General features: G+C 40.3%; 1 protein-coding gene across 3 annotated transcripts in view; it reads left to right on the top strand.

The window, feature by feature from the left end:
• rbm33a (RNA binding motif protein 33a) overlaps positions 1 to 16,418 on the top strand; it is a 150,655-nt gene that overhangs the window by 106,686 nt on the left and 27,551 nt on the right. For 2 of the 3 annotated variants that reach the window (XM_048556169.2, XM_048556152.2), the window contains exons 16-17: positions 2,347 to 2,556; positions 9,476 to 9,664. In XM_048556169.2, the coding sequence (XP_048412126.1) occupies positions 2,347 to 2,556; positions 9,476 to 9,664 (399 nt within the window). The remainder of the gene's footprint in view (positions 1 to 2,346; positions 2,557 to 9,475; positions 9,665 to 16,418) is intronic. The other variant, XM_048556160.2, reaches the window with a different exon arrangement.

Raw genomic sequence — 16,418 nt, 5'->3', positions numbered from 1 at the left:
CAGAGCGCACCTCACCACAGGCAACCCCCAAGGTCAGTGTTAGTTTAAAAACTAACTCCTTAGCTTGGCCCCAGTCACCTCCCCCTTCCCTGGTGACCATGAATCGGGGTTGATTCTTTTTCTCTGTTTCGCTCTGCTTGTTAGCCAAAAAGATGAAAATTAGTTTATTATTAAACTTTGCTACATGGCTTCTTCTCATGGTCTTTTCTGTTAATTACCAATCTAAATCATTAATTTGTGGTTTTGAATTTTCTTCATGAAAGTCATATTTATTGTTATGGCAATCCTCACCTTGCTGAACTTTGCCCCTTGAGGAAGACAAAAATTGAAGTTTGCCTGTATCTAATGTGTAAAGGTTGGACACTTCCTTTTCCAAAATAGAGATGAGCATAATGAGTGGATGATAATTAATGTTTTAAAAAATAATCTTTTGTTTCCTACTGAATCAGAATCAGAGGTGTTGCTGATACCAGATGTTGTTTGTGAGTAGTTAAGTGTTTGGTTTCCGTTTTATTTGAAAGGTTTATAGGAAAAGCAAAGAAGCTCTCAAGTCTTCACCGGATGAAAGAATGTCGCTTTATATTGTTGCACAAGTTGCATGCTGTTCCTGATACACTTAAATGATTAAGTCCAACTGCAGAAGTGAAGATATTTCGCTAAACCTCAGGCTTTTGATGCTATTCAAGAATTTAATGTTAAAAGTTTAATCAAGGTTTTGGAATGTATAACAATCAGTTGGTAAATGTATTCATGTTACTTTAAAATGTGAATTTTTAATTCGTTTTGTCATTAAAAATTTCAAATACTAAAGTAAAAAGAACGTCTTATTTTAGATAGCATTTTGATTTGTACAAGGCAATTATTTACTGGATGTGAGTTTGCTCGCTGAGCTGGAAGGTTAGTTTTCAGACGTTTCGTCACCATTCTAGGTAACATCATCAGTGAGCCTCCGACGAAGCGCTGGTGTTATGTCCCACTTTCTATTTATCTGTTTAGGTTTCCTTGGGTTGGTGATGTCATTTCCTGTTCTTTTTCTCAGAGGATAGTTTATAGGGAAAGAACAGGAAATGACATCACCGACACAGGAAATGACATCACCAACTCAAGGAAACCTAAACAGATAAATAGAAAGCGGGACATAACACCAACGCTTCATCGGAGGCTCACTGATGTTACCTAGAATGGTGACGAAACGTCTGAAAACTAACCTTGCAGCTCAGCGAGCAAACTCACATCCAGAACCTCAACCTGAGCTGCAAATCTTCTCAAAACTCGCAATTATTTACATATGGTATTCTAATTATGAAATATATGGCTGATTTTCCTATTTTAAAGTTGCCATGATAAGTGCTTAGGAAGGATTCCACACAGACATGAAGCATTTGCAATGTGCAAGACTCTGCGTGAGATATGCTGATAGCTTTTGCTGGTGCAGAGCAATAATAGTTGCAAAGTTTGCATGCTATACCATTTGGTAGGATTGAATTTTATGTTTTATAGTAGATTTGATTTACGTAATGGGAATTGCTAAGAGAAGGATAATTTAAATGTGTTCTTTCACAATTGACGATACTTCCCCACTTCTGCAATTAGAAAAGATGAGATCACAAGACAGTTCCAAGGTTGTTGACAGCGCTCTCATACTTCTCCCAAACTCACTGTTTATAGGTAATTCTGAAAAACCCAAATAGTTGTCACCTGTTACCAATAATACCAGTACAGACAGGAACAGACAAAATCATGTAAAATGCTATAGAAATTCAACAGGCCTGGAAACGTGGAGAAAGGCACAGAGTTAATGTTTTGAGTCCAGTATGATTTTTCTTCAGAACTGCAGAAACTTGGGAGTTCTGATATTTATGTTGGTTCTTTGCTAGACATTATCTTATATATGGTGACTGTGAGAGACCTGATCTTATTCCCAAATTATGGTTTAACCATACACTAGCAATTAGGTATTGTCTATCCCCGATGGTTTACAGAGAAATGACAAAGATTTAAACACTATTTTGGGCCTAGATAGGAATTACCAGATGATGCTTTTAAGTAGCAGTGTTGAAAATTGTTGAGTGGGTTTTTTCTGCAGTTGAGAGCTGTTACTGTGGATATTTAATCTATCATTATAATGGAATAAAATATTTTATTTCCCATATTACAGGAAAGACAATCTTTTGCTTTAGTCCTGCAAAATGCATGTAAATTAGCGGTCTTTGTGTGGATGGAGCGAATTCATTTGTAGTTTTTTTCCAGTTTCTGCAAGGTCATACTGCAGTTAGCACATGGTGAGTGGTAAAAGGTTTTGTGTTGAGTGAAGACACTGAGCAGCATGATGCTGTGTTCTTACAGCAGGGGAGCGAGAACACTGGCTTTTCTCATCCTGAGGTCCAATCTCAGCAGCGGCAACACCAGCAGCATCTTCAGAAACAGCAGCCTGTTCGAAAGGTCACATTGACAAAAGGAGCCCAACAGCTACAGCAGCGACCACAGCAGCAGCGGCAGCAATCTGTACCACAATTACTAGGAATGACAAAGAATTCAGCCAATCAACAGAACAGAGTAAGCACATCTATTTTCAAATATTGTAAGTTCAGTTGTCTTGTGCTGCAAAAGTAGAACAGGCGCTCAGCCATTGTGTAATAAGGGGCTAATTGTTTTAAATCCATTAATCCTTCGCAGTATTGAACACATACATTTTGATAAATGTTTCTTTAAATATTGCCTCTTTAAAAAGAAGCAGAGTCTGTTCTTGACCTTCTTTTACTCTCTGGACACCTCTGGCCTTCTCGCTGCCAAGGATACTTCCCATGTTATATGGAAAGAAATAATTTCAGCAGATTTTCCAATGTTTTTGTAGAACTGTCCAGTTTCTTATGTGTCACTCCAGTGACATTATCATCTGACACTGTCTCAATAAGCAGTTAATGCTGTTACTTCAAGCTGTCTCAAGCTCACTTGCAGAGCAGAGTATTGTCCCTTTCCCCACACATGACAGTGAGCAGGTTAATAGTGAAGGAATATCCAAATGTGTAGTTTGGAACTTTGCTCTACATTTCCTTGACATTGAGGAAATCGAATGCAGACTGGGTGACAGCTTTGTAGAGCACCTCTTGTCCAGTTCTTAAGCATGATTCTGAGCTGCTTGAAGTTGCAATTCTGTACTTGCTTCCGGTCTGACCTTTTGTCTATGCCCTGTTACGGTATTGCAGTGAAGATCAACACAAGCCTAAGGACCAACACCTCGTTTTGGCACTGCTGTCTACAGTTTTCTGGATTTAATATCAAGTTCAGCAACCTCTGCCTACATCATTCTTTTATATAAGATCTTGTTTTTTTGTTTTTGCTGGCATGGTTCATTCTTGAACCCTTCATGTTGCATTCAGATTGTTGCTGTATAGCCACTACATCTCCTTTGGAACAGTTTCCTTTTATGAGGCATTTTTTTCATTCATGCCCATGATGTGGGCGTCATTTGCTGGTTCAGCATTTATAGCCCATCCACATTTGTCATTGCCCTTGGAAGGTGATGAGCTGCCGCCTTAAACAGCTGGAAGTGCGTTTGGTTTAGATGCACCTACAATGCCATGAAGGAGGAAATTCCAAGATTTTGACCCAGCGACACTGAAGGGACAATGGTGGCTTGGAGGGATCTTGCAGGTGGATGTGTTCCCACATATCTGATGTCCATAATCCTTTAGAAGATAGTGCTATCTAAGGAGGCCTGATGGATTTCTGTAGTGCATCTTTGTATGGATGTACACTGCTGTTTCTGAGCATCACTGTTGGAGGTACTAAATGTTTGTGGATGTGCCAGTCGCTTCTTTGTCCTGGATGGTTTCAATCGTCTTGAATATTGTTAGAGCCACAGTCTTCCAGGCAAGTTGATAATATTCCATCGCGTTTTTGACTTGGGCCTTTTAAATGGTGTACATGCTTTGGGGAGTCGGGTGGTGAGTTCCTTGCTGTAAGATTCTTAGCCTCTAACCTGCTGGTATAGCCACAGTACTTGTATGACCAGTGTACTTCAATTTTTGGTCAACACCCCAGAGTTGGAGAATTTGGAGATGATGTCATTGAATGTCATGGGCCAATGGTTGAAGCCTGTCTTAGGGATAGTCATTGACTGGCATTTGTGCAGCACGGATATTACATGCCACTTGTCAGTCCAGGCTGGATGTCATTCAGATCTTTTTGCGTTTGGCCATGGACTGCTTTTGATCTGAGGAGTCACGAATGGTGCTGAACATTGTGCAGTCATAAGCAAGCATCCTCACTTATTAGCTTGTGATGGAACAAAGGTCATTGATGAAATAATTGAAGATGTTTGGAAGTTATCTTGGAACTGAGATCATGTATCTCCATAGCATTACCATCTTCCTTTGTCCTTTCTACTCCACTCAAACCAGTAGAAGGTTTTCCCCTGATTTGCATTGATTTCTGTTCTGCTGAAGTTCCTGATGTCAGTTAGTCAAATCCAACCTTTGATGTCAATTGCAGTTACACTCATAGTATCTCTGAATTCATCATCTTCCATGTTTGAACCAAGACTGTAATGAGGTCAGAAGCTGAGTGGGCCTGATGGAACCTGCACTGAGTGTCACAGGGCAGATTATTGCTAAGCAAGTGCCTAATAGCACTGTTGATGACACTTTCATCACATTATTGATGATCAAAAATAGATTGAAGGGAAGCTACTTCGCTGTTGGGATTTGTCCTGCTTTTTGTGTAAAGGATATACTTGTGAAATTGTCCAAATTATCAGGTACATGCCCGTGTTAAAGCTGTTCCACTTTGTTTGCCTTTTGCGTCACGAAAACTTGTATCAGTTAATTTATGAAACGTGCATTATAAATTTGTAAAGCACAAAGTGTGGCCGCACGTTACAGCTGCCGTGCCACCTTGGACAAAAATCTTTGTTGCTTCCAGTTGAAAGTTGAAACGCATTAACACACCAATTCAACTCTTCCTTGTTTAATGTTCTTCTCAGTCCTGTCTTCATGACTGCCTAGGAAATAGAAGAACTCTTGCCCCACTTCAGAAAAATGTACTTAGTTGTCTGTGAAGCACCTTGCATGCTCTGCAATTGAGAAGACACTTTATAATTGCACACTGTTTTTGTTGGCCAGTTACCAACAAACTAGACAAAGCTGGGTTATCAGTTATTGGTAAATCAGTTGAATTTTTAATTCCAGCAACTTCCATAATTTTGATGTTTTGCAAATTATCAGATAAACTGAATTCAGTTTCTAAATTTTTCATAACAATATTTAAATTTGTGTTGCTTGTCCAGTACCATGACCCCATAGTGTTCACTAATGTAGTTCAATGTGTATCAGGAGTTAATAAGAATGTTAGAACACGAACTCCAGAGCAGAGGAAGGCAATTCAGGACCTCCAGCCTGCTCTACTATTCAGTACAATCAAGGTTGATATTATCTCAGCCTCAAATCCACTTTCCTGATGATGGGTTTCCCTGAAACCCTTGTTACTAATTTAGAAATTTGACGACTCCTCAAATTTATTCAGTGTTCCAGAATAACCACACTCTTGGTAGTGAATTCCACAGATTCACGACCCTTTGAGAAAAACAAACTTTCTGTTCTCTAGATGTACCCACAAAGGGAAATATCTCCCTGCGTCTACTTTGTAAATCTCCTTTATTGTCTTGTATACTTCATTTAAACCTCTTCTTCTTTTTCTAAACTCATGATATAGGCTGAAGCTGATCCATCTCACTTGATAAGACAAGCCTGCATTTTTGAAATTAATCTAGTGAACCATCTGTGAACTGCAAGTCATGTTCTTGAGTCAAGTTAAAAGCAGTGCCATTTTGAATCATGGAAGGAATTAAGGAAAACATTGGAAGTATTTGGAGAGTTATCATAAAATAAGACACTTGCATCGATCCTGCCATTGAACTGGAATTTCAAGCCAATAAAACTTAATTTGTAGATGCCCATGAAACTGTGGTAAGAACATAATAAGGAGCAGAAATAGTCTGTCCCTCCAGTCAATAAGATTGTGGCTGATCTGCCCTAGCCTCAACACCTCTCATATGCCAGCTGCTTGGTCGTCCTCATTCCTTGATTTTTCAAAAATCGATCAGCCTCTTTAAATACTTAGCCTCCACAATTCTCTTGGACAGTGAACTCTAAATATTCACTGTCCTCCAAGAGAAGAAATTTCTTTGTGTACCAGCTTTAAATGAATGTTTCCCTTTTGTATAAATGTCTCCTTGTTTGAGATTTCCCACTGGTTGAAAACAAGTTCTCAGCATACCTTCACATGCTGCCTCAGAATATTTGTTTCAATAAGATCACACCTCATTCTTCTAAACTCAAATGAATACGTGTCTAACCTGTTTAGCAGTCTTCATAAGCCATGCCATTCATCTCAGGAATTAGTCTAGTGAATTTCTTTTAAACTGTTTGCAATGCCAGTACATCCTTTTTCAAGCATCTGCAGTTCCCATTATCTCTCATCCTTTTTCAAGTATGGGACCCAAAACTGCACAGTACTCTAAATGCAGTCTCTCCAATACCCTGATATTTGTAACAAAACTTTGATGTTTTTAAACTGCAACACCACAGCAATATAGACCCAAATTTCATTTACCGTCTTAATGGGCGGCACGGTGACTCTGGTTAGCACTGCAGCCTCACAGTACCAGGGACCTGGGTTCAGTTCCAGTCTCGGTCAATTGTCTGTGCGGAGTTTGCAAGTTCTCCCCGTGTCTGCGTGGGATTCCTCCGGGTGCTCCGGTTTCCTCCCACAGACCAAAGATGTGCAGTCTAGGTGGATTGGCTATCCTCTGCCCGTAGTGTTCAGCGGTGCGTGGGTTATAGGGGTATGGGTCTGGGTGGGATGCTCCAAGGGGCGGTGTGGATTTATTGGGCCGAAGGGCATGTTTCCACACTATAGGGAATCTAATCTTAATTACTGATAATTTCTTTTAATAATTTCTTAATTAACTTCTTGAGTTTCACTTCCAAGAACTCCTAGATCCTCTGTGCTGTTCTTTTTCTGGAGTCTCTCTTCATTTACTAATAGTCAACTTTTTGATTCTTCTGGAAAAAAAGTGAAACCTCCTGAATTCCTACATTAAACTTCCTCTGCCAAACTTCTGTCCACTTGCTCAATCTCCCTATAACCCCTTGCAGATTCCTTATGTTGTCATCATAACAACCCGTTGCTCATATATGGATTGAATTTGCATCCTCAGTTTTGAGTGACTATTATGGCTGTTGAATATTGTTCCAAGATTTCAGAAATCTGATTTGACTTACCTACTGAAGTCAGTAATGTACGTGTCAACACTTGTGTAATCGTTATATCAGTTATCATTGCCACATCTACATAACCTTGCTTATACATGATTTTTTATAATATTGTGCTGAATACACATTGTAGTACACCTGTCTTAACCTTGTAGGTGAGAGAACTCTATAGACTAGTTTGTGTCTTCATTTTAGTTTGAAGATTGTACTTGTCAATTTCAACTGTCTTAGAGGCCTGGATAGTTAACATTTCAGTGTTCCAGGATTTACTCTAACTAAATGCCTTTATATCTGTAAACCTTTTGTATTAGGGAGCCCTAGGTCTTTGTAAGATCTGAATCCAATAAATCTCTGTCATCATACCTGGATTTATCCAATCCTAGTGACAGGAGGTATCCAAAAGAGATGAGGATACGGTAGAGTACGCTGAACAAGAATGCCCCCGGAATCCTCAACAATTATCCACGGACCTTATGAAACATCATGGATTCAGGTCAAACAGGTTAAGGGAACTGCTTGTGATGACCACCACCAGCTAGCAAACCCCTCCACTCCTCTGTTCAGTCAGCACTGTTTCATGTTGAACTAGCTATCTTCTGAAGGACATATCTGGTGCTCTGTATCTGTTGGTGAAGTGACATAGGCAAAATTGCTCAGTGCATTGCTGCATCTGTTTGGAGAAATATCAGTCCACAATAGTTTCAATACTTCCTGCGAAGAATAAACTTCAGTTCCACTGCAGGGAAGTACTCCATGTCGTGTGCTGTAACTACTGTGCTGCATGGAAACAACTAAGCACAGATCTGGCAGTTCAGAATAACGAGGTGCAGTTGGCCATCAAAACCGATGTCATTTCATCATGAAAATCTACAAGATTAGCCCACGTTCATTGAGTGCCAGAAACCATTCACCTTACAGTGAAGTACAAAATTAGTACAACCACTGCGCATACCCTAGATAATAATTAAACAAGCTGGCATGAGGCAGTTAATGTTTATGCTAAATAAATGTCACATCGTGACTATTCCCAGGATCTCACCTTTTTTTCACAATTGCATTTGCACTTAAATTGTGTGAGATCTTGTGGTCTTCACTTTGATAGTGTTATCATTTCTTAATTCTCCTAAATAAGTTAATTTCATGGTTTGGTCGCTAACATGAGGATGCTGGTTTGGAACCAAAATTTTGACATTGTTGAACGTTCTTCCTTCTCTGAAAAGTTCAATAAATTTTCATTCAAAGAAACTGCTTATTAATGATTGTGGAAATTTATTTTTCTTCAAACTGAATAGAGATTTTTTAAAATTCTCTGGTGCGATGTGGACATTGTGGGAAGGCCAGCATTTGTTGCCCATTCCCAATTGCTCTATAAACTGTGGAATGGCCATTTAAGAATCAACCTTTTTCGTATCTGTTTAAAGGCACATGTAGACTTGACTAAGTAAGGACAAAAGCTGCTTCCCCAAAAGGGTGTCAGTAAATTGGATGGTTTTATATGAGAATCAGTGCTGGACTTAGTCAGTATTACTGAGAATAGCTTTTAATTCCAGATTTTATTAATTGAATTTAAATTCCACCAGTTACCATTGTGGGAATTGAATCGATACCCCCAGAGCATTAACCTGGGCCAGTGAATTATTATTCCAATGACATTACCAAGATACAGGATCTCACCAAATTTTAGCTGGGAAAAATAAAATTGCACTTTATTTGTTGTCCCCTCTTGCATTGTTTTGCAAAGATTTATCTTCCAATCCCTATATCCACCCTTTAATAACTACAAGTGTTTAGTAGTACCAGTATAAGGTGTCTTCAGAAATTTGAAGTGTTCCCAAATAATTAATCTTGCCTTTTTTTTAGTCACCATGGATATAATTCTAATGCATAATATGTGTTGATGCGCTGGTTTCCTTTAATATCTCTGTTGTCATTTCTTTGGTTGAAACACAAATTCTTCTTCAAGCCTATAGATTAGGGATTAGATATTTAAATATTGCTGCCAGCTGACAGTACTCAAGTGCTATTGATTTATAATGTTGGGGCTCATAGAAATTCAATATTGGTCAAATCAGTTTTAAAAATATAAACTGAAGTAGTTTCACAGAGGTTGCTGCAAAGCATTATATGAGCCACAATGTTTTGAACTGCAAGCTGACACCCCAAGGACAAAATAAATTGGCTGAATGTTGTGTTCTCTACAGGTCATTATGCAGGGGCGCGGCACAGCATTACCAGGCCAGATGGGCCGAGGACGCATGATGCAACATAAACAGAATCTGCGAGTGGTGGAATGCAGACCTCAACCATGTGTGGTGTCAATTGAAGGGCTTTCTTCTTCAACTACTGATTTCCAGTTGAAAAACCTGCTGATGTCAGTTGGACCTATTCAGGTAGGTGACCCCTTGCATGCATTTTTTAGCACACAAATTATTGTAAGGCTTTTTAAAAATCAATTGCAATTTAAGCTGCTCTGTTTTGGCCTTGAATTTAAAGCTCCTTTCAAGTGTACAAGATTTTTTTTATAATTGGTCAATTTTACTTCCTTGAATTAAATGGTAATGAGTAATTGCTTTCAAATGAAATTATAGCTTCTCTAGTATATTTCATGATATGCAAGACTTGTATTAGCATACGGCTTCTTACATTGATTGCAGTTTTCTCTAATGCACAGATGGCAGTGGCTTGTCCTAGCTTGTCACCCATATTGACAGAGGTATCTGATTTGGATGTGGATTGCTGTGCATTACCAAAGTTTGACTGAATTTCCCTTAATTTTTTGCATTATCTTTCTACTTTGTGTTCCAGTCTTTGCCCTTGGTTACCGTTTCAGCTCAACAGGCTACTTGGTTACTTCTGTAATATTGTCTTAATATTTACAACTACTTCTACATGCAGTAGAGTTTTTATATTGTAAGCTGTACTTTCAAGTAAATGGAATACAGTTTTGAAAAAATCGCACACTTTGTGATGCACTAATGAAACAAAATGTTTTTGATCATCATTGATATACTGTGGAATACAGTGCATATTTACACCAAGGTAGGCACCAGTGCTAAGCGACTTTATGACGTGCTAATTCTCTCATTATTTGAACGCTCACCATTGTCTCCTGAAGGGCAGTTCAGATGGGCAACAAATGCTGGTCTTGTCAGCGATGCTGGCGTGGTATGAATGAGGAAAGAAAAAAAGTAAATCTGAATAGTCAATCAATTTTATCTCCATTTTCATAACAAAGATGAGTTTGTGATGCCCTAATCCGTCAACATTTGATGTTTATTTCAGTTTTTGAATGCAGTTTCCCCAAAAGAATCTGGGGAGAAAAGTGAACTGCGAGCTATACTTGTACATGTTATAGCCTTGTCCTGGGACCTTGGCAAGTATGAAGTTGAAACAAAGTTGAACCTATTGGTAACCTGTATTCTGCTTCATTTTGAAATAGCCTAAAAGGCATTGACAGAAATGACCAACAAAAACAGATGCAGTTGAGTCTGGTGTTAAATGGGAGTACAAAGGGTCAGAAAATATTGGAAAACTGATGTCTTCTGGATAAAGCATGCTTTAGAAATCCTGATTTAGTACTTGTTGTGAATTATGTTCAAGTACCTCAGTTCTGGGCAAGGAACTTAATTGAGAGAGTGTTTACTGGCAGAATAAGCCATGTGTGATTTGATGGAGAAATTGTTTGGACGTTTTGAGGTTAGAATGTTGATGTCAACTACAAGAAGTGTTCCTGGCTTAAACGTGGAGGTCTGGCTTTTCATTCAGCATTGGTCCTGCTACCTTCCAACAATAATCTGCATCCACTAATATCCAAAGGCTGCTGTTGTGGGGAAATGCTGTGTGAAGGGCCTATTTGCTTTGACGCTCTTCTTCTGACAAATTATCCTTTTTTTTTGATTTGCAGACATCTTATTTAAAGTGTTTTAGAGTCATACAGCATAGAAACAGTTCTTTTGGCCCACCGTATCCATGTTAACCAACGAACCCCAAATAACTTTAATCCCATTTATTTGCACTCGGTCCATAGCCTGCTCTGTTCTGCATTTAATTATTCATCTAGATACTTTTTAAATTTTGAGCATGTACCTGCGTCCACCGCCTTCTCAGGCAGTACAGTCCCGATATCTACCACACTCAGTGAAAATAATATTTTTTCAGATCTCCTCTAAACCACTTGCTCCTCACCTTAATCTTTTGCCCGCTCGTCTTTGACGTGTTTGCGAACGGAAAGAAAGTAGTGAGCCTGTGAAATTCGCTACCACAGTAGGCAGTCAAGGCCAAAATATTGTATGATTTCAAGAAAGAGTTGAACTTCACCAGTCGAGTTAAAGACATTCCAAGATATCCAAAGGTGACCCATATGAACAGGCTGTTGAATTGAATGATCAGCCACGATCACAATGAATGCTGGAGCAGGCTCAAAAGTCTAAATAGTAAACTCCTGCCCCTATTTTCTGTGTTTTTATCTAGACTCTAACACTGATGGTGTTTACATTCCATATTTTTATGATGTGGAATTTCACCGTCTGCTATGGTCAGATTTGAAGCGTATCCACAGAATGTCAGGCTGTATTTTTCTGTTACTGGTCCAGTTAGTTTACTACTAAGTTATCACCAACCTCTAGATAATCTAGAACTAGGGGGTCACTTTCAAAAAATGGGATCACCTATTTTAAAAACTCTTGAGTATTCAGAGTCTTTGAAATTGCCTTCCTGAATAAGTGGTGGGAGCAGAGCCTTTGAATGTTTTTAAGGTATGGTTGGATAGATCCCTGTTAAATAAAGGAGTGAAAGATTATCAGGGATAGATGGGAATGCAGATTTGTGGTTACAGTCAGATCAGCCTATTCCTCCAACTCCTTGTTCATAAGTTAAAAGGCTGGAAACTTTATGGTGATTAACTCCCTTCCTAAAAGCACGTTTATCATCAATGAGGCACACATCAGGAATGTGATGGAAAACTCCCAACTTACCTGAATGAGTTCAGTTCCAATGACAGTCAAGCTCGACACCATCCAGAACAAAGCAGCCTCTTGATTGATATCATATCTACCACCTCCAGCCATTGTTCCTCGACCACTGAGGTGCAATGCTTGCAGTATCACCCTTCTAACAAGATGCATTGCATCAACAACTCACTGCTCCCATCGATATTTCCCTTCAAACCTTTGATGCCTAGCATCGAGAAGGACAAGGACAAGGGCAGTGGATTTTTGGGACCACTGCTAGTTGAAGTTCCCCTCTAACCACGCACCATCTTCAAGTCATAGAGTGGTACAGCACAGAAAAAGACCCTTTGGTCCAACTCACCTGTACCAACTAGATATCAGAAATTAATCTGGTACCATTTGCCAGCATTTGTCCCATATCCCTTTTAAATTCTTCCTGTTCATGTAACCATCCAGATATCTTTTAAATATTATAATTGTACCAGCCCACCTCCACTTCCTCTGGCAGATCATTCCATATCTGTATCACCTTGTGAAAAAGTTATCCCTTTCACCTTAAACCTATGCCCTCCAGTTTTGTACAACCTTACCCTGGGGAAAAAGACTTCAGAAATTCATTCTATCCAGGCCCCTCATTATTTTATAAATCTCTGTAAGGTCACTCCTCAACCTTCCATGCTCCAGTGAAAAAAATACCCAACCTATTCAGCCTCTCCCTATAGCTCAAAACCTTCAAACCCCGCAACATCCTTGTAAATCTTTTCTGCACCCTTTCATGTTTAACAACTGACTTGGAGCTGTTACCATTAACTCAACATCCTGGAATCCCTCCCAAACAGCACTGGAGGTGTACCTAACCTGGATTGAGTGCAGCATTTCCTTAAAGCGTCTCACAACTACCACCTCAACGTTACTTATGGATGGGTAACAAATGTTATTCTATCATCTGGTGAAATAATAGTCCAGAATAATTACTGAGGATGTTTACTTGCAAGAAATGTACTTGCCAGATCCATTCTACTGTCTGTCCAGAGGCCATTTACATGTCATTTCATCTTCACTGCATCATTTTCTGCTGGAGCTGTTTGTTGCTTCGACTAGCTTTTTACACAGATTCCTTTTTTTAGCTAATAAATGTGAGGCTGGATGAACACAGCAGGCCCAGCAGCATCTCGGGAGCACAAAAGCTGACGTTTCGGGCCTAGACCCTCCTTCAGAGAGGGGGATGCGGTGAGGGCTCTGGAATAAATAGGGAGAGAGGGGGAGGCGGACCGAAGATGGAGAGAAAAGAAGATAGGTGGGGAGGTAGGGAGGGGATAGGTCAGTCCAGGGAAGACGGACAGGTCAAGGAGGTGGGATGAGGTTAGTAGCTAGGAGATGGAGGTGCAGCTTGGGGTGGGAGGAAGGGGATGGGTGAGAGGAAGAACAGGTTAGGGAGGCAGAGAGAGGCTGGACTGGTTTTGGGATGCAGTGGGTGGAGGGGAAGAGCTGGGCTGGTTGTGTGGTGCAGTGGGGGGAGGGGACGAACTGGGCTGGTTTTGGGATGCGGTGGGGGAAGGGAAGATTTTGAAGCTGGTGAAGTCCACATTGATACCATTGGGCTGCAGGGTTCCCAAACAGAATATGAGTTGCTGTTCCTGCAACCTTCGGGTGGCATCATTGTGGCAGTGCAGGAGGCCCATGATGGACGTCATCTAAAGAATGGGAGGGGGAGTGGAAATGGTTTGCGACTGGGAGGTGCAGTTGTTTATTGCGAACCGAGCGGAGGTGTTCTGCAAAGCAGTCCCCAAGCCTCCGCTTGGTTTCCCCAATGTAGAGGAAGCCACACCGGGTACAATGGATACAGTATACCACATTGGCAGGTGTGCACGTGAACCTCTGCTTAATGTGGAAAGTCATCTTGGGGCCTGGGATAGGGGTGAGAGAGGAGGTGTGGGGACAAGTGTAGCATTTCCTGTGGTTGCAGGGGAAGGTGCCGGGTGTGGTGGGGTTGGAGGGCAGTGTGGAGCGAACAAGGGAGTCACGGAGAGAGTGGTCTCTCCGGAAAGCAGACAGGAGTGGGGATGGAAAATTGTCTTGGGTGGTGGGGTCGGACTGTAGATGGCGGAAGTGTCGGAGGATGATGCGTTGTATCCGGAGGTTGGTGAGGTGGTGTGTGAGAATGAGGGGGATCCTCTTTGGGCGGTTGTGGCGGGGGCGGGGTGTGAGGGATGTGTTGCGGGAAATGCGGGAGACGCGGTCAAGGGTGTTCTCGGCCACTGTGGGGGGAAAGTTATGGTCCTTTTTTTAGCTGTGTGGCTTATACCCATTTCCATGAGTTTGGGTTTAAGGCACACTAGTTGAGGAGAAGGCAAGGGAAAAAACAGTCTTTAGGTTTGAGCTTCTTCAGGTAACCACGCTGGTCTTAATGTGGCATTATTGAAAGACTATTACATAAACTCTCAAATAAAAGCAAAGTACTGAGGATGCAGCAAATCTGAAACACAAAATGCTGGAGAAACTCCGGCCTGGCAGCATCTGTGGAGAGAAGTAAAGTTGTCATTTTGAGTCCGGTATGACTCCTCTTCAGAGTTGATCTCTGCTACCTGTTGCTAGATTCTGCCTCCACCTACTTAGCTACTTGTGTTTCAGACATTCAGATGACTAGACTTCAGGCTTCTTCCTTTCGCTTCATGTGTTCATCTCTTTCCATCTTAACTCTGTAACACTGTTTATGCTCAGAGGAGAGCAACTCCATGACGTCATCTAAGGTTGCTCTGGATCTAAAAGCCCTGACATAACACTGACCTTCAGTGATTATTCCAGTTGGCCAAATTGAGCAGAAACTTCTCTATATAACATTTACAGTGTTTCCCAAGTACTTAAAAAGTTCTTATTTCATCCATCTGACACAGTTTAGGAGGTCACTGTTAAGAATTAATGAAGCGCACAATGATAAAGTGCATACTGCTCTTTTTATGTGAACAAACAAAGGAACACTTAAGCTGTACAGTGATATTGAAGTTAAGTGCCACTGTCTGATGCATTTTTATTTCCCATGGCCATTTGTCACATCTGAGCTCTCAATTGGCCATAATCATTGGACAACACTGATAGAAAGAATGATAAGTTCACAATGTAGTACAGATTCACCTAGGATATTGTTTTGGCTTGGAAAGTAGAGTTGTGAGGAGAACAGTGATCTTGAGACTACTTCCTAAGCGTTAGAAGAGGCCAAGGCGATTTAATGGATGTTTTTGAAACTATAAAATCATTTAATGGGCTAAGTTGGGACAGATTCTTTCCTCTGGTGCATTAGTGCTGAGGGGTCATCAATTTAAATAGTCACAATCAGGAGAGATTTCTTTAGAAGGTTTTTGGAACATAGCATGGATTGCCACAGGGTGCAGTTGAGACCGAGACCAGGGAAAATTTGATAGATATTTGTAGCGGATCATGGTAAAGGGCTGTGGGCAAAATTTGGGAGAGAGGGATTTGTTTTGGATTACTGTCACAGGCAGTGTAGTTGCACTTGGCCAAATGGTTTTGTTCAGTGCTGTAGATGTGTGTGGATCCATGGTATTCTATTTGTTATGAAGTTCCTTGTTTCTCAGCGATTTGAATTTTTAAAGTATTAAATTATTTGTTCCTGTATTTAATTTGTCTTATTGAATAATTCAATTTTTAATGCAAACAAAGACAAAATCACTCCATTTTTACTTTATTCTCCCTATTACTCAGTTTCTATTTTCATTTCTATCCCCCTGTTTTGAATGTGACCCTAATTATGTGTTAATATGTGCAAGAACTGCATTACTTGGGCTTCTGCCAGGATTGCCAATTTCCAGTAGGTAGGTCTTATTATGTGTAACTTCATCAAAGGAAGTTGATTGCTGAATCTTATAGTGAATAATTTACCTTTTAATTTATGTTTGTAGCAGAGAATGCTTCTAGGTTTATGTCTCCAGTTACTTCTCAAAAAAAGATTCCCCTGGCTGCACACATACAGAATGATCAATTATGTTTTTTAATTGCACGAACTTGAAGGGGAAGCTTTTGTCACTAAGCCAAAATTTAATAACTGCTGTCAAATGATATTGCGTTTCTAAACTTTTGGATAACCTGCAGATTTTACATCAACACTTGTGCATGGCTTTCTCTTCAACAGCCGCTGTATGAACAGCCATTTACATTATTCACTTTTTGTACGGCCTTT

This window comes from Stegostoma tigrinum, chromosome 2 (assembly GCF_030684315.1).
Source record: "Stegostoma tigrinum isolate sSteTig4 chromosome 2, sSteTig4.hap1, whole genome shotgun sequence".
NCBI lineage: Eukaryota > Metazoa > Chordata > Chondrichthyes > Orectolobiformes > Stegostomatidae > Stegostoma > Stegostoma tigrinum.
The sequence above is the reverse complement of the archived record's forward strand: the minus strand, read 5'-3'. Positions and strand labels throughout refer to the sequence as shown.